The 17,538-nt window shown below is 38.3% G+C and overlaps 1 protein-coding gene across 1 annotated transcript; it reads left to right on the forward strand.

The window, feature by feature from the left end:
• Nucleotides 1-1,572: 1,572 nt before the first annotated feature.
• Nucleotides 1,573-17,124, forward strand: LOC306867784 (cytohesin-3-like). The gene is made up of 14 exons (XM_079413658.1): nt 1,573-1,869; nt 2,283-2,343; nt 2,919-2,992; nt 3,173-3,237; nt 4,033-4,099; nt 4,547-4,665; nt 4,753-4,833; nt 4,947-5,059; nt 5,291-5,439; nt 5,923-6,034; nt 6,657-6,733; nt 6,871-6,942; nt 7,259-7,413; nt 16,288-17,124. Exons 1-14 carry the CDS (start codon nt 1,753-1,755, stop codon nt 16,370-16,372), a joined length of 1,347 nt encoding a protein of 448 aa, XP_079269784.1. The 5' UTR covers nt 1,573-1,752; the 3' UTR covers nt 16,373-17,124.
• The last annotated feature ends 414 nt before the right edge of the window (nt 17,125-17,538 follow it).

Genomic DNA, 17,538 nt, shown 5'->3' on the forward strand with positions numbered 1-17,538 from the left:
ACGAGTAAAAATACTTTAAAATAAATGTAAATCCTAAATGTAACTGGAAGCCAGTGTAAGGACTTGAGGACTGGTGTGATATGCTCAGATTTTCTGGTTCTAGTCAGAATCCTGGCAGCAGCATTCTGGATGAGCTGCAGCTGTCTAATGGTCTTCTTTGGAAGGCCGACGAGGAGACCATTACAGTAATCCACCCTGCTGGTGATAAAGACATGAACAAGTTTCTCCAAGTCTTGACTGGAAACAAAACATCTAATTCTTGCAATGTTTTTGAGATGATAGTATGCTGATTTAGTTACTGCTTTGACATGACTACTAAAAATAAGGTCTGTCTCCAGAATCACCCCAAGATTTTTGACTTGATTTTTAGTTGTTTGACCCCTAGAGTCAAGGTATGCACTGAGAACTTCATCTTTGTTTCCAAATGCAATGATTTCAGTTTTCTCCTTGTTTAACTGAAGAACATTTTGGAACATCCAACTGTTTAATTTCATCAATGTATTGGCAGAGGGAGTCAATGGGGCTATAGTCATTTGGAGATAAGGCTAGGTAAATCTGGGTATCATCAGCATAGCTGTGATAGGCAATTTGGTTCTTCATCATTATCTGACTTAGTGGGAGCATATACAGGCTAAACAAGAGTGGTGCAAGAATTGAGCCTTGTGGGACTCCGCATGTCATGGCCGTCCACTTAGACTTATGCTCTCCTTTACTCACATAATAACCTCTCCCTTCTAAATATGACCTGAACCATTTGAGTGTCATCCCAGAAAGCCTGACCCAGTTTTCCAGTCTCTCTAGAAGTATGGTATGATCGACAGTGTCAAACGCAGCACTAAGATCTAATAGTACAAGGACAGATATTTTGCCGGAATCAGAATTCAAGCGAATATAATTTATTATCTTAATGAGTGCAGTCTCTGTGCTGTGATGCGCTCGGAAGCCAGATTGAAAATTGTCCAGGTATCCATTTGAGTTTAAGTAGTTGTTCAGTTTATTAAAAACTACCTTTTCAATAATCTTACCTATGAAAGGAAGATTTGATATTGGTCTATAGTTGCTCAACATGGTGTTATCAAGATTGTGCTTTTTCAGAAGGGGCTTAACAACTGCAGTTTTAAGGGAGTTTGGAAAAGTCCCAGAAAGAAGTGAGGCATTCACCACTTCTAAGAGATCAGCTTCTAAACAGTTAAGCACACTTTTGAAAAAAAGATGTGGGAAGTGAGTCAAGCAGCAGGTTGAGCATTTAAGGTGCTGTACTATTTCTTCCAAAATTTTGCTATCAATTGCTTTAAAGACAGACATAGTCACTTCTTTTTGAAATTTAAGTGGAAGACAAGAACGTGCTTTTTAACAGTGCGTTATATGCATAATAGTCCACAAGAGGGCAATGTCGAATCATCATTGAAAGTGCACTAGTAATGTTTACCTAAAAAAAATAAAAAAAAAATAAACGTTTTATCCCTAAAGTGTAAAGATCTTAGTAATACTTGAAACATATTGTCAAAATAATGGGTATAACATTTAACAAAGTTTCCAGTCATATATTCCAGTTTCCAGCTTATAATTCATATCGTTTTTAATTTCCGCAATGGCATTGGTAACTGAAACCTTTGCTTCTCATTTATTTGTCAGTGGATTCCTTGAATTGACATGTGATCAAATCTAAGTGACATTTGTGAAAGAAAGAAAAAATAGTGAAATGGTGAGGAAACGCTGAGGAAATAAGTTCTCGGAGCTCAGCTGTCATTCATGGCCGTGACGTCACCCTGCCTCGCGCTTCTTCATCAATTAAAGCGCAGTTCACGTTTACATTTGTACTGTACGACGCCGAGTAGCCCACCTGCTCACCGAGGAACACTTATGAAGGTATGCGTTTTCACCACTTTACCTGGCTTTTGCATTGCCTTCATTTGTATCGTTAATTTATCATTTGTTTAGTGTAAGAAAAAAGTTTTACATCCTTGTACATCTATAACCTCTCACCAGTCGTAGAAATCGCTTTTAGGAGGTTTATTATGTTACTTATATCTTGTTTTGCGTCTGTTAGGTTGTTGCTGGGATTATTTATAATCATATTCAATTTGGTTTAAGAATATTATCCTATAGGCTATATCTGTATGCTGAAAAACTGGCATCATCAAGACAGTATCATAAAGTTTTAGTCATTTTAATACAGTCTATTATCTAACATAGTCTAGCACTTCCAGGTTTAACATTTGTCTTGGTATGCACTAATGTGTGTCTGTGCACTTGAGTCTGATCTTCCTGTTTTACTGCAGTCTCCTTGCAGCACAGCCATCATGGAAACCCAAAGAAAGGACAGCTTCCTCTGGGGGAAAGGTATGTTCCTCCTTAATCATTTTCTTAAGGTCTGAGACTGCTGTATAACTGTGAATAATGGACTTTAATGGCAGAATATTCCATTGTATCTGGGACACCTGTGATATCACCTTCATCCAAACTTCCACATTGGACTTTTTGTAAAGGCCTACAGTATGTGTGTGATATTAAAGAAACTGAAATTAGTTTGAAAAATAAAGATATTATTGAAAATTTGGATAGCTTTTAAACTGTAAATGCAAACAGAGACTTAATGACACTTTACGATAAAATCATGCTGTTCCATAGCCATAGAGTCACTGTGGTAAACATCTATTATAAATATTTTGAGTGACTGCATCCGCAGAAATTTCAGTGTTGTGTAAATGCAACCACTAATATGCCAAAATACATCCTATGTGGGGCAGTTCTACAGAACTGAGGTAGCAGAGATATATTTAGCTTAGAAATTTGGGCCGTGTTTGCACTTTAGGTTGTTCTCCTTCTCTTTTTTGCAATTCCTTTTCTGCACGAGTGTGAGATCAGGCATCTGATGTGAGACTATTTCTAACTGTTGATATATATGTCATCTCTAGCACCTTCAGCTTTCAATTCAAATGACAAGAGGCAGACTGACGTCCATAAGCATGTGATTCTTGATGATATTCAGGTATATGGCTTTATAGTGTCATTCTGCATATTGCATCATACATAACGATAAAGGCTTTAAGCAAATAAAACCAGAAAAATGCCTGGCAAAACTTTGTGAAGCAACTGATGTAGCATTTGTAAACTATATGTCATCAAATGTAGACAAAGCTTTGGCTAATCAATTTCTCCACTCTTGCAGAAACTCAGGCTGGAGATCGAAAGCATGATGACAGAAATTCAAACGATGGAGGCCGATGATGAGAAGTGAGTATTCACCGCTATCACTCAGCTCCGAGTTACCATAGAAACTACAAAAAGAATCGATAAACCCAGCATTTGGACATTTCCAATAACATTATATTTTCGCTGTGTGTAGTTTCATTCTGTGTTGCACTGTTCTTTATGACAGGGTTTAATCATTGTTGTCATTTTCATATCCACGTTCATTATGTTCACATGTCACTTGGGTTTATAGCATTTGTTGTTTAGATTAAGGTTAGAATGTCTAATACAATAACTTCTTTACTTATAGCAATCTCTATCCATGTCCCCCAAAACTGAACACACAAAATGTGAATTTCTAGAGCCAAACATGTAACAGAAGTTAAGGATCTCAAACTCAGTGTGCATTCTATAGTCACTGGTCAGTAAAAGGTGCTTTGATTTTAGTATTTTACATAACAATACATGCCTATGTGTACAAGCTTGCATGTGCATTAGAAACTGCAGCATCTTCCTTGAATTGAATTCTGTCATGAATGCACAATTAACATTTGCAGGTTCAGGTTTTTTGCACATCACGAAACACCATCGGTGAGCGTGGGCTTGTATCTATTTCCTGTTTCTTGGTATCAATTTTACGAGAAGAGCTTTAGCTCTAGATGTGACGTTGCTAATTTTATGCATGGACATGCTAGAAAATGATGAGATTAGTTTATTCGCTTCAGCCACAACACATTCACTTTCATGAGTTACCTGAATCAACACTATACCGTCATAACATGCTGGAAGTGTTTTCATTTTTGTCCCAATAATGTCATTTTTTAACTTCTCCTCTAGTAAAAATGCAATGAAGAACAAGAGAATCCAGTGTGGAAAAAAGAAGTTTAACATGGACCCAGAAAAGGTATGAACAATGCATGCAGCACAAAACAACGTAATGCAATAGCTTCACAACTACGAGGAGATTTAGCTAAACTAGGTTAAAGGAAGAGGGGGTGGAAAGAGACAGTGAAAGATAGATAGACCCACATCCTGTGTTTCTGTAGAACAAGTGAGCTGAAGCCGTACTGCATTTTCCGAGTAGCTTGGTATACATGGTCAGTCAAAACAACAACTGCTTTACCTGTCCAGTTTTGATCTTTTTTCACAAAAGTAGATCATATGAAACTTGCATATAAAAGAGAACGCATGTGCATTTCACTGATAAAAATTGCAGTTGATGTAGTTATTAGACCAATAGCAAATCATACGTCATGATCTCTATCTTATATCCTGTTTGTTAATGAAGGTTTGGTAGTGCCAATGGTCTGTGGTAATTTCATTAAGGTTAATTGTGTGTGTTTATTTCCAGGGTATCCAGTATCTAGTGGACAATGAACTTTTGGAGTGGAAACCAGAGGCTGTGGCAGAGTTCCTCTATAAAGAAGAAGGCCTCAATAAAACAGCTATTGGCAACTTTTTAGGAGAAAGGTATGATGATGAAGAGGATGTTTTTGTGGCCCATACTCCTTGTGGCTTTGATATAGAAAAAGAGTTGATTCCTTTCTGTATCCACAGGGAAGAGATCCACCTTCAGATCCTGCAGGCCTTTGTTGACCTTCACGAGTTCTCAAATCTTAATCTGGTTCAGGCTTTGAGGTGAGTGGAGATCCTCTCACCTGTTTCATATGTCATTCTAACATATTCAGATCATTTTTTTTTTTTTTTTTTTAATATTGGGTGAATCTGTGATTGTTTGATTTTGGACATAGGCAGTTCTTGTGGAGTTTTCGTCTACCTGGTGAGGCTCAGAAGATCGACCGCATGATGGAGGCCTTTGCTCTGCGGTACTGCACCTGTAACGCTGGTGTTTTTCAGTCCACAGGTAGATTACCTTTGCATTTGGAGGATAGGTTTTGTGTTTGACTGCCAAAAGAAAACATCCAAATTCAACAGACAATTAGAAACCAAAATGGTTGTTTTTCCTTATCCAGCCAGTGTCTTGTTAATAATTGTTGGGGTTAAAATGTTGTTTGGCCTATATATCTCAGTGTCTGACTTGAGAACCACTGCTTACATGTCGACATTTGAAAACGTGTATTCATGTGTGTTACAGACACCTGCTACATCCTTTCCTTCGCTATCATCATGCTCAACACAAGTTTGCACAACCCCAATGTGAAAGACAAGACCACACTAGAACGTTTCATTAGCATGAACAGAGGAATCAACCATGGAGAAAATCTTCCCGATGAACTACTCGAGGTGAGAGAGGTCATAGGGTCACATTTTCCAAGTTTACCAAACCAAATACTCACATTTACAGTCTATGTGATAATATGAAAGGGTTTTTTTTTCATTCTGTATTAAAATGCTGTTATTTTGAATATTCTGTCATAGTTTACATAAAAATATTAAACAGCACATTTGTTTTTGACATTGATAATAATAAGAAATGTTTCTTAAGCATCAAATCAGCATATTAGAATGATTTCTGAAGGATCATATGACACTGAAGGCAGGAGTAATGACTGCTGAAAATTCAGCTTTGCCATCACACACATTTTCATGGAAGACATAAATATATTATTATTTTTAGCTATTATTTTACAGCTATTTTTGACATTTGATTTTTTTTTTTCATTCATTGAATGTTTGAATATTTGAAGGTTTGATAATCCATTGCTGGAGTCATGATTTTGTCTTATACATTGATCATCAATTTCTCTTTATTTACACATCCTGTAGAAACTTTATGAGAGCATTAAGAACGAACCCTTTAAGATCCCAGAAGATGATGGCAATGATCTCACTCACACCTTCTTTAATCCTGACCGAGAGGGCTGGCTTCTTAAAGAAGGTTTGTTACTCTTGTGTACTGTTAATACTCAAGTGTTGTGCATATTAATGATAACATAATAACCAGTACCCAGCTTACACAACATTTTTCTAGTGTTCCTATTAAGCTATAAAATGTTCTCTGAACATTCAAAACTTCCTTTTTAAAATGTTTTAAAACATTGTTTTACATGGTTATGTGATCGCTAAGGAAACTTTCCATTTCATTATTTTGCAAACATTAAACTTTTGAATTTTTCTGAACATTCTGAAACAAGTAGTATCATTTAAAAAATGTTTCAGAAAAATTCCATGTCAGATGCACAAATAATGTTTTTGTGCTAATGTTTTAAGAAAATTTTTAAAGACCAGATAACTTTAAATGAACGTTCAATTAACATTTCTAGAAAAACGTTAGTTCGTAACTTGGACTGAACTTGTGCGAACGTTAACCAAAGAATGTTCCCGGTTAGCTTGGAAGCTTCATCCCTGTTATAATCAATTTGATTGGTCCAAACTGTGAAATAGCCCAGTGCAGCTCAGCCAATCAGATTAGAGAACTGGAACTAGCTGTTATGTAACTGCTCTTTTCTGTTATCTTTTTTTAAATCTAAATGTTACTAACAACTCTGGTTAATCCATAGGTGGCAGAATAAAGACCTGGAAGCGGAGGTGGTTCATTTTGACTGATGCCTGTCTCTACTATTTCCAATATACCACTGTTAGTACTCTACCTTTACAAAAATGTCACGTTCGCTGATACAAAACACATTAAAATCAGTTTAAAACAATTGTTTTTCTATTTAAATAAGAATATTGAAAGTGAAATCATTCAAAGTCAATCTTTCCCCTCTATAGGACCAAGAACCAAAAGGAATCATTCCGCTAGAGAACTTGAGTGTTAGAGAAGTGGAGGATGCACACAAACAGGTACTTTTCCCATATTTTTTCCATTCCACTTCATTTATTATCACTGATCCAAATAGATAGTGTGTTTCTCTAGACTCTATTACACCTGCTTCTTTATTGTTCTTTTAGTCTGCGTTGAGTGATAACAGTACCTCTGTTAGCACAGTCTAGATTTGCTTTGATGAAACTCTGCTCAGATCCTGATTTCTGTTTTTTCTTTCTGAGTCAGCATCTAGTAATACAGAGTGACATTTAAATATGTGTGATATAACATGGTATTGCAACCTTTTGTAAATTACAGCATATGCATTTTCTCTTTTAAAACGTGTGCGTTCAGTTCTGTTTGGAGTTGTTCAGTCCTCAACGTAAAGGAGAGATGATAAAAGCATGTAAAACAGAGACAGACGGCAGAGTTGTGATAGGCAAACATCACTCCTACAGACTCAGAGCTGCTTCTGAAGAGGAGCGTGCTGACTGGATCCTCGCCATCAGGTACCAGACAGCACAGTATAATGGATTCATTCATTTGAGCAATTAAAAATAAACAGGCTTGATTTTGACATAATTCGCAATTTCTGAATGGCACACAACCCTAGTTTGAACGCCAAAAAAATGACACCCAGTGTTTACAAATGAAATTCAAACCATATCGATATGAGGTTTGAAATCCAGATATTTTTGGAATCCATGATTTGAAGTGATGATTTTCTCTTTTTTCTCATATAACATACTGTGACATTCACTATGTAGTGAATAGTGAACAAGTGAACAAGTCATCTGTTTTAGACCTCACCAAAAAGAGGAGAGGAATTATTTTTTGCTTATATTATTACAATAGTCAATATTAGTCAAGTCAATATTATTTGTATAGCACTTTTAACAATGCAAATTGTGTCAAAGCAGCTTTACATCAGCTTGATATAAAGCTGGGTGGCTTTATATCAGCTTTACAGCATTTAGACGGGGAAATAGTTTGTCGAAATAGTGTCATTCTCCTCTGGCCAGACAAAATCAGCAGTTTAAATCTAGGCTAAAGCAGAATCAGATTGTGCAAAGGACTCATCTGGTTCCTGTGGTCTTTCCCTGATGGCCGTCTTGGAGACAGGGTCTTCACTGGGGATCAGTCTCTGGGGCTCATCTAGGTGTCCTGCCTGTAGAGGTCATCTCTAGGTGCTGATCCACCATCTGATCTGGATACAGTCTGGATCTTGGTGGCTACGGTGACCTCGGAATAAGAAAGAAACAGACTAATATTAGCGTAGATTCCATTCGTCTAACAATGTAACAAGTACCTCAGGGTGTTTTGGGAAGTCTTCCTGGTTCCGGTTGACCTAATTAATGCAGCCTAACAATCCTTTAATGGATTTGAATTATAGAAATGTGATAGTGTATTATGTGTAAGCCAGGTTAAAGAGATGGGTCTTTAATCTAGATTTAAACTGACAAGAGTGTGTCTGCTTCCCGAACAGTGTTAGATAGATTGTTCCAGAGTTTGGGCACTAAATAGGAAAACGATCTGCCGCCCGCAGTTGATTTTGATATTCTATGTATTATCAAATGGCCAGAGTTTTGAGATTGCAGCGGACGTGAAGGACTATAATGCGATAAGAGCTCACTTAAATACTGATGTGCCAAACCCTTCAGGGCTTTATAGGTAATTAGCAAGATCTTAAAATGTATACGATGTTTAATAGGGAGGCAATGCGGTGTTGACAGAACCAGGCTAATGTGGTCATACTTCCTGGTTCTAGTAAGAACTCTAATAAAAACTGCTGCATTTTGAACCAGCTGGAGTTTGTTTATTAAACGTGCAGAGCAACCACCCAATAAAGCATTACAATAATCTAGCCTCGAGGTCATGAATGCATGAATTAATGTTTCTGCATTTGACATTGATGCAGAATTACGACATAGGTCGTAATTTAGATATATTTTTAAGATGGAAAAATGCAGTTTTACAAATGCTGGAAACATGTTTTTGCTAAGGAAAGATTGCTATCAAAAAATACGCCTAGAGCAGCCATCAAGTATTAGACAGTGATCTAGGTTGTTACATGCAAAAGTTTTTGGTCCAATAATTAACACCTCTGTTTTTTCAGAATTTAGCAGTAAGAAATTGCTAGTCATCCAGTTAGTTTTGCAAATTGATAAGTTTCATCAAGTCGCAAAGAAATATAGAGCTGGGTATCATCAGCATAACAGTGAAAGCTAACACCATGTTTCCTAATGATATCTCCCAAGGGTAACATGTAAAGCATGAAAAGTAAGGGGCCAAGTACTGAGCCTTGAGGTACTCCATACTGCACTTGTGATTGGTATGATACCTCTTCATTTACTGCCACAAATTGATGGCGGTCTAATAAGTACGATTTGAACCATGCCAGTGCACTTCAGAATCAGAATCAGAATTTGTTTTATTGGCCAAGTATGTTTACACATACAAGGAATTTGTTGTAGTGACAGAAGCTCCACAGTGCAACAGAAAGACAGCAACAGGACAGGACACAGAGAATAAAAGAATAATATCCAAATAGGCAATGTACAAAGCAGCAAAAACACAATATATAATATAGACTACTATGTATGTACAGGTCAAGTATGTGCAAATTAGAAATGAGAAAATAAAAATAAAATAAGTGAGTGTGGTGAATGGATAATGTATTATAGTTGTGTGTTCCACGTTTATTGTTGAGTGTTCATGAGATGGATTGCCTGAGGGAAGAAACTGTTACTGTGTCTGGTCGTTCTGTTGCTCGGAGCTCTGTAACATCGACCAGACGGTAACAGTTCAAAGAGGGAGTGTGCTGAATGTCAGGGGTCCAGAGTGATTTTACCAGCCCTTTTGCTCACTCTGGATAAGTACAGCTCTTGGAGAGTGGGGAGGGTTGTACCAATGATTCGCTCAGCAGTCCGGACTACTCTCAGTAGTCTTCTGAGGTCAGATTTGGTAGCTGACAGTTATTGAAGTGCATAGGATAGATTCAATGATGGCGGAGTAGAACGCCAGTGTTTCAGCAGCTCCTGTGGCAGGTTGAACTTCCTCAGCTGGCAAAGAAAGTACAACCTCTGCTGGGCCTTTTTCACAATGGAGTCTATGTGAGTGTCCCACTTCAGGTCCTGGGAGATAGTGGTGCCCAGGAATCTGAATGACTCCACTGCAGTCACAGTGCTGTTCATGATGGTGAGTGGGGGGAGAGCAGGGAGGTTTCTCCTGAAGTCCAGTATCATCTCCACAGTTTTGAGCATGTTAAGCTCCAGGTTGTTAAGACTGCACCAGACAGCCAGCTCCTTAACCTCCTGTCTGTAAGCAGACTTGTCACCGTCCTGGATGAGGCCGATCAGTGTGGTGTCGTCTGCAAACTTCAGGAGCTTGACAGATGTCTTTAGATGTGCAGTCGTTGATGTAGAGGGAGAAGAGCAGTGGGGAGAGTACGCAGCCCTGAGGAGCTCCAGTGCTGATGGTACAAGTGCTGGATGTGAATTTACCAACCTTTACTAACTGCTGTCTGTCTGTCAGGAAGCTGCTGATCCACTGACAGACAGAGGTGGGGACGGAGAGCTGGGTTAGTTTATTCTGAAGGGTTTCCTTGATGATGGTGTTAAAAGCGGAACTTTCACAAACAGGATCCTCACATAAGTCCCTGGTCTGTCCAGATGCTGCAGGATGAAGTGCAGTCCCATGTTGACTGTATCATCCACATACCTGTTTGCTCTGTAGGCAAACTGCAGGGGGTCCAGTAAGGGTCCGGTGATGTCCTTCAGATAAGCCAAAACCAGTCTTTCAAATGATTTCATGGCTACAGACGTTAGTTCCACAGATCTGTAGTCATTAAGTTCAGTAATTTTGGGTTTCTTTGGTACAGGGATGATGGTGGAGCGTTTGAAGCATGAGGGGACTTCACACAGCTCCAGTGATCTGTTGAAGATCTGTGTGAAGATGGGGGCCAGCTGGTCAGCACAGATTTTTAGGCAGGCTGGTGACACACCGTCTGGGCCTGGTACTTTCCTTCTTTTGTTCTTCCTGAAGACCTGGCACACATCTTCTTCGCTGATTTGAATTGTAGGTGTGGGGGAGAGGAGGGTTGCTGGAGGTGTTAATGGTTGTGTGGAGAGGTGTTCAGGGAGGGTGTGGGGTGATTTTTCAAAACGACAATAAAACTCGTTCAAGTCGTCTGCCGGTTGTTGATTCTCCAGAGTGCTGGGGGATGGTGTCTTGTAACTGGTGATATCCTTCATTCCTATCCACACTGATGTAGGATCACTGGAAGATAATTTTTTCTTTAGCTTGTCAGAATAATTCCTCTTTGCCACTCTGATCTCCATTTCCAGTGTGTATTTGGCCTGTTTGTACAAGACTTTATCCCCCTTTCTGTAAGCATCTTCTTTGGCCTGACGGAGCTGTATGAGGTTTGCAGTGAACCATGGTTTGTCATTGTTGTAGATTAGATGAGTCCTGTTAGGAATGCACATATCCTCACAGAAACTGATATAAGATGTTACAGTCTCTGTGAGCTCGTCCAGATCGATGGCAGCAGCTTCAAAAACAGACCAATCAGTGAGAGAGAAACAGGCTTGTAGATCCCGCTCTGTTTCATTAGTCCATCTTTTAACAGATTTTAATACAGGCTTTGCAGATTTAAGTTTCTGCCTGTAGGTCGGTATAAGATGAACCAAACAGTGATCAGAGAGTCCTAAAGCTGCTCGTGGGACAGAGTGATATGCATTCCTTTATTGTTGTGTAACAGTGATCCAATATAATTACTGTCCCTGGTGGGACATGTAACATGCTGTCTGTATTTTGGCAGTTCGCAGCAGAGATTTGCTTTATTAAAGTCCCCGAGAATGATTAAAACAGAGTCTGGGTGTTGTTGCTCACTCTCTGTGATCATATCAGCGAGGTTCTGTAAAGCTGTGCTCACGCGCACTTGCGGTGGAATGTAGACACTCACGAGAATGAACGAGCAGAACTCCCGCGGCGAATAGAAAGGCTTGCAGTTAATGAAGAGCGTTTTTAGACCTGAACACCACATCTTCTTTAACACAGTTACATCTGTACACCACCTCTCATTGATGTAAAACCACGTCCCGCCGCTGCGCGATTTCCCCGTTGATACCGTGTCCCGATCTGCTCTGATCAGCGTGAAGTTAGGCAGATGTAGTACGCTGTCCGGTATGTCGCCATTTAGCCAGGTTTCCGTGAAACACAGAGCAGCAGAGTTAGAAAAAATCTCGTTTGTCCGGGAGAGCAGAAGGAGTTCATCTGTTTTGTTGGGTAGAGAGTGGAGATTCGCCAGATGGATGCTAGGCAACGCCGTTTTTAAATCTGCGCTGTCGAAGCTTCACGAGCGTGCCAGCTCGCTTCCCCCTTCTGTGCCTCCTGTAGCATTTGACCAGAGCTACGGCTCCACCAACTACAATGTCCAGCAAAACGTCCGAAAAATCTAAATCCGGTAAAAGATTTTGTGGTGTGTTCTGCCGAATATTCAACAGGTCATCCCTGGTAAAACTGATCATATTTGAAAAACAAAAAACTGGAAAAACAAACAAAAACAATACAAACACTGAAGAGCAACGCACAATAGCTGCCATCAGCGGCGCCATCGCTTCTTCTAATGCCAACATAATTTTCTAGTCTATTTAAAAGAATGTTGTGGTCGATAGTGTCAAACGCGGTGCTAAGATCCAGTAGCACTAATAGAGAGATACAACCACGATCATATGATAAAAGCAGGTCGTTTGTAACTCTAATGAGAGCAATCTCTGTACTATGATATGGTCTAAAACCTGACTGGAAATCCTCACATATATCATTTTTCTCTAAGAAGGAACATATTTGTGATCATACTATCTTTTCTAATATCTTTGACAGAAAAGGGAGATTCGAGATCGGTCTGTAATTAATTAATTCTTCGGGGTCAAGTTGTGGTTTTTTAATGAGAGGCCTAATAACAGCCAGTTTGAAGGTTTTTGGGACATATCCTAATGACAATGATGAGTTAATAATATTCAGAGGAGGATCTATTACTTCTGGAAGCACCTCTTTTAGGAGCTTAGATGGAACAGGGTCTAAAATACAGGTTGTTGCTTTAGATGATTTAACAAGTTTATACAATTCTTCATTTCCAATAGAAGAGAATGAGTGGAATTGTTCCTCAGGGGATCTATAGTGCACTATCTGATGCGATACTGTGGCTGACAGCTGCATGGTTACAATTTGATCTGTAATAAATTCAATCTTGGAAGTAAAGTAGTTCATAAAGTCATTACTACTGTGCTGCTGGGTAATGTCTGCACCTGCTGATGTTATATTATTTTATATTTTTTTTGTTAATTTAGCCACTGTATTAAATAAATACTTGGGGTTGTGTTTGTTTTCTTCTAAAAGAGACGTAAAGTAAGCAGATCTAGCAGTTTTTTTATGTTTTTCTGTAGGATAGGGTACTTTCCCGCCAAGCAATATGAAATACCTCTAATTTAGTTTTTCTCCAGCTGCGCTCCATTTTCTGGGCTGCTCTCTTTAGGGCCCGAGTGTGCTCATTATACCACAGTGTTGGACTCTTTTCCTTAATCTTCCTTAAGCGTAAAGGAGCAACCGTATCTAAAGTGCTAGAAAAGTGAGAGTCAATAGTTTCTGTTACATTATCAAGTTGTTCTGAGCTATTGGATATGCTGAGGAATTGCGATAAGTCAGGAAGATTATTTATAAAGTAGTCTTTTGTGGTAGAAGTGATGGTTTTATCATATTTGTAACAAGGAGTTGGTTTTACAGCTTTAGCTATATGGAATATACACGAAACTAGATAATGATCTGAGATATCTTCGCTCTGTTGCAATATTTCAATGCCACTGACATCAATTCCATATGACAATATTAAATCTAGAGTATGATTTCGACATGAGTAGGTCCTGACACGTGTTGTTTAACACCAATGGAGTTTAGAATGTCTATAAATGTTGATCCCAACGAATCTCTTTCATTATCAACATGGATATTAAAATCACCAGCAATTAGGACTTTATCTGCAGCCAGCACTACCTCAGATAGAAAATCAGCAAATTCTTTAATAAAGTCTGTATGGTGCCCTGGTAGCCTGTATACAGTAGCCAGTACAAACATCGCAGGGGATTTATCATTAACACTTGTTTCTTTGGATAACATTATATGAAGCACCATTACTTCGAACAAATTATACTTGAAACCCGACCTCTGAGAAATACTGAAAATATTGCTATAATTTGTAGCAACACCTCCTCCCCTTGACCTTCTGGACGCGGTTCATGTTTGTAACTGTAATCTTGGGGGGTAGACTCGTTTAAAATAATGTAGTCATCTGGTTTTAGCCAGGTTTCTGTCAAACAAAGCACATCTAGTTTATGGTCAGTGATCATATCATTTACAAAAAGTGCTTTTGTAGAAAGGGATCTAATATTTAATAAGCCAAGCTTTATCATTTGTTTATCTGTATTATATCTGTTTTTTATTTGTTGAACATCAATTCAATTGTTACTCTTACTTTGGTTTGGATATTTTCTGTATTTTCTAGTTCGGGGAACAGACACAGTCTCTATAGTGTGATATCTAGTTGAAAGAGTCTCTATGTGCTGAGAATTAACTGACTTCTGTGATGTGAGGCGGCTAGCAGATGGTCGGTTTAGCCAGTCTGTCTGCTTCCTGACCTGGGCCCCAGTTAGTCAAGTACGAACTCTAAGACTATGTGCCATATTTCTAGAGAGAAAAGCGGCACCAGCCCAGGAGGGATGAACACCATCTCTTTTCAACAGGTCAGGTCTGCCCCAAAAACTCGTCCAATTGTCTATGAAGCCTATGTTATTCTGCGGGCACCACTTAGACATCCAGCCACTGAGTGACGATAGTCTGCTATGTATCTCATCACCCCGGTAATCAGGGAGCAGACCAGAGCATATTACAGTGTCTGACATCGTACTTGCAAGTTCACACACCTCTTTAACATTATATTTAGTGATCTCCAACTGGCGAAGTCGAACATCATTAGCGCCAATGTGAATAACAATCTTACTGAATTTACGTTTAGCATTAGCCAGCACTTTTAAATTTGCCAAGATGTCAGGCGCTCTGGCTCCCGGTAAACATTGGACTATGGTGGCTGGTGTCTCTATTTTCACTTTCCGTACAATAGAATCGCCAATAACTAGAGCACTTTCATCAGGTTTCTCAGTGGGTGCATCACTGAGTGGGGAGAACCTGTTTGATGTTTTGATCGGAACGGAAGAGTGGTGTTTTGACCCGCGAATAGGCCGCCTCACAGTCACCCAGCTGCCCTGCTGCACGGGCTGTACCGGAACCGAACAATGTACAGGACTCCCTGAGCTAGTCGCATCCAATGCAGTATCTACAGCCCTCACATTCTTACTGTCCTCAACTAAAATTTGGATGCGTGTCTCTAATTCAGAAATCTTCTCTGTCAGCCTAACTATTTCCCTGTATTTATCACATGTGAATCCCTCGTCGCCGACAGAGAGATATAAACTGTACATGTGGCAAACAGTGCAAACAACAATAGCAGGAGAAGAAGCCATTACTCACTGTGATTGAAGAATGATTCGCTTACCACTGTTTGATGAACTCATGAAAAAAAAATCATATAGGAATCATATTATTAAAAGTTTATTTATATAGAACATTTCATACATAATGGTGAATTAAATGCTTTACACACAAATGATTTAAACCTTCCTCTGTGCTTTTACCTAATTTTGGTGTGAAAAATGACCGGGCTTTTAAAAAATGCTTATAAATCTCTCATTATGCTATATTATCACTAAATCTTGAATCCAATATTTTTTAAAACTTGTTTTCTTTCAGTTAGCACAGGTTATTTATGCCTTTTAGGAAGTGATAAAGTAGATCGTTGGCCTCACTGATCTGAAAAATTCTCTAAAAAAATTATTTGGGAAGTTATATTCTGTGTGAGCAAAGGCAGTAAGTTTTAATCTAATTTCTAATTTTTAGTCTAATTTAGTCATATATATCTTGTATTTTTTCAAATGTTTTTTTTTTTGTATTGTATTTTTTTAGGAACAAGAATCCTCATTGGGTCAAAATGACCAGAACACAACATGAGGATTAAAAAAAGAGAAAGAAATCAAATATAAAGTAATATAAAAATTAAAGATATTGATGGCAAGATAATAACTTTTCATGAGTTCAGCAATGTGTTTTTGTAGGTCATGGGAAAGAGGAAGTCAAGTATGTTTAGAAATGTGCACACAGTCATACATTAACAATCAGATTAAAATATACAGTATATGTTAGCATTGACAGAGGAACTAAGAGTAAAAAAAAAAGCTGTATCTAAATCTAACTGTTTCCTCTCTTGTTCTTAGAGCTTGCATCACAAAAGACCCTTTCTATGACCTGGTATCTGCACGCAAGAGGAAGATCATCAGCCACACTGAACAACACGACTGAAGCTGACTGATGAACTGAGGGGATCTGATCATTTGAAACAGTTGCATACAGACTGAAGTAGCCAAAAGGACATTAATGGTTACAGTGGACTGAATGAGCTGGAAATGATGAATAAGGTTCTCACGGTGCTAATTCTCTCTCTCTCAGGTCACCGCTGCTGTGTGTGCAGCCACAGGGTTCACTTACACGGTGGTGTTGTGGTCAGGCTTTCAGTGAAAATATATTTTCCTATTTATTTAATGCTTACGAGAAATGCCTGGGAAAGATTTTATTTGTAAAATATTGTGAAATATCCATATCTAAACTTTAAACAGTTGTATTGTGTTCCTGGTAACTGTAGATTTTTCTGCTCCTGTGTAAGTAAGAGTTTCATTTTATTTTCAATGAAAAACATTTAAATTAAGCTAAACTTCAAAGCATTTAATATGGTATTTGTGTTTTGACACACAATTTGGATTTTTTTCTTTGTATCATTCAATTTGACACACATCTATCCTTTTATAATTATAGGATTAAAAAAAATCAACTAAATATATAGGTCTTGTAAATATTGTGTTGCCAGTTAGCATTAACATTTATCAGATTGAAACTGTCCATATTCTGTACATAATAAATGACGTAATGAATGTACCATTATTTGATTATGAGCTTTTGTCATTTCAAATAATTCCTAAAAATGTTTAATACATCAAGACCATGTTATTAAAATATAATGATTGTGCTCTAGGATTCTCTAATTAAAGGTCTTCACCAAACAAGCCTCGTTTTCACCAAGTAATGCACACATATGTCCAGCAGAGGGCACCGTTGGTCAAGCTTCATAACCCCTGCAGTGTATGTAGCCTATGTATAAACCTACATACACTGCAGGGATTATGAATATAGAATTTGATATTAATTACATAAAATAAAATTAGGATATCTGGGATTTTTCTACCAGTCATTTCAATGGCAGAAATTATACCTGAATTAATAAAGCTATATTTAAATGAGCTTTTTGAGCCTGGAACATGAGAAACATTTAAAATGAAGCTCTGGTCTGTTGAAAAAAGTTGCACATTTGCTTCCTTTGCTACACCTATGCTGCACTTGTGGTCTGCAAAAGCACATTCCCCTCTTCCGGTGTATAATTTCCTTCATCTCTGCCAATTCGCTCGCCATCTCTT

The sequence above is a fragment of the Barbus barbus genome (assembly GCF_936440315.1).
Source record: "Barbus barbus genome assembly, chromosome: 4".
Taxonomy (NCBI): domain Eukaryota; kingdom Metazoa; phylum Chordata; class Actinopteri; order Cypriniformes; family Cyprinidae; genus Barbus; species Barbus barbus.

Excerpts from the sequence above, each read along its gene's own strand:
- LOC306867784 (XM_079413658.1), top strand. The coding sequence starts at position 1,753 with ATGGCCGTGACGTCACCCTGCCTCGCGCTTCTTCATCAATTAAAGCGC. Across the intron at positions 6,035-6,656 it reads GGGCTGGCTTCTTAAAGAAG|GTGGCAGAATAAAGACCTGG; the intron begins GTTTGTTACTCT and ends GTTAATCCATAG. Across the intron at positions 6,943-7,258 it reads TGGAGGATGCACACAAACAG|TTCTGTTTGGAGTTGTTCAG; the intron begins GTACTTTTCCCA and ends GTGTGCGTTCAG.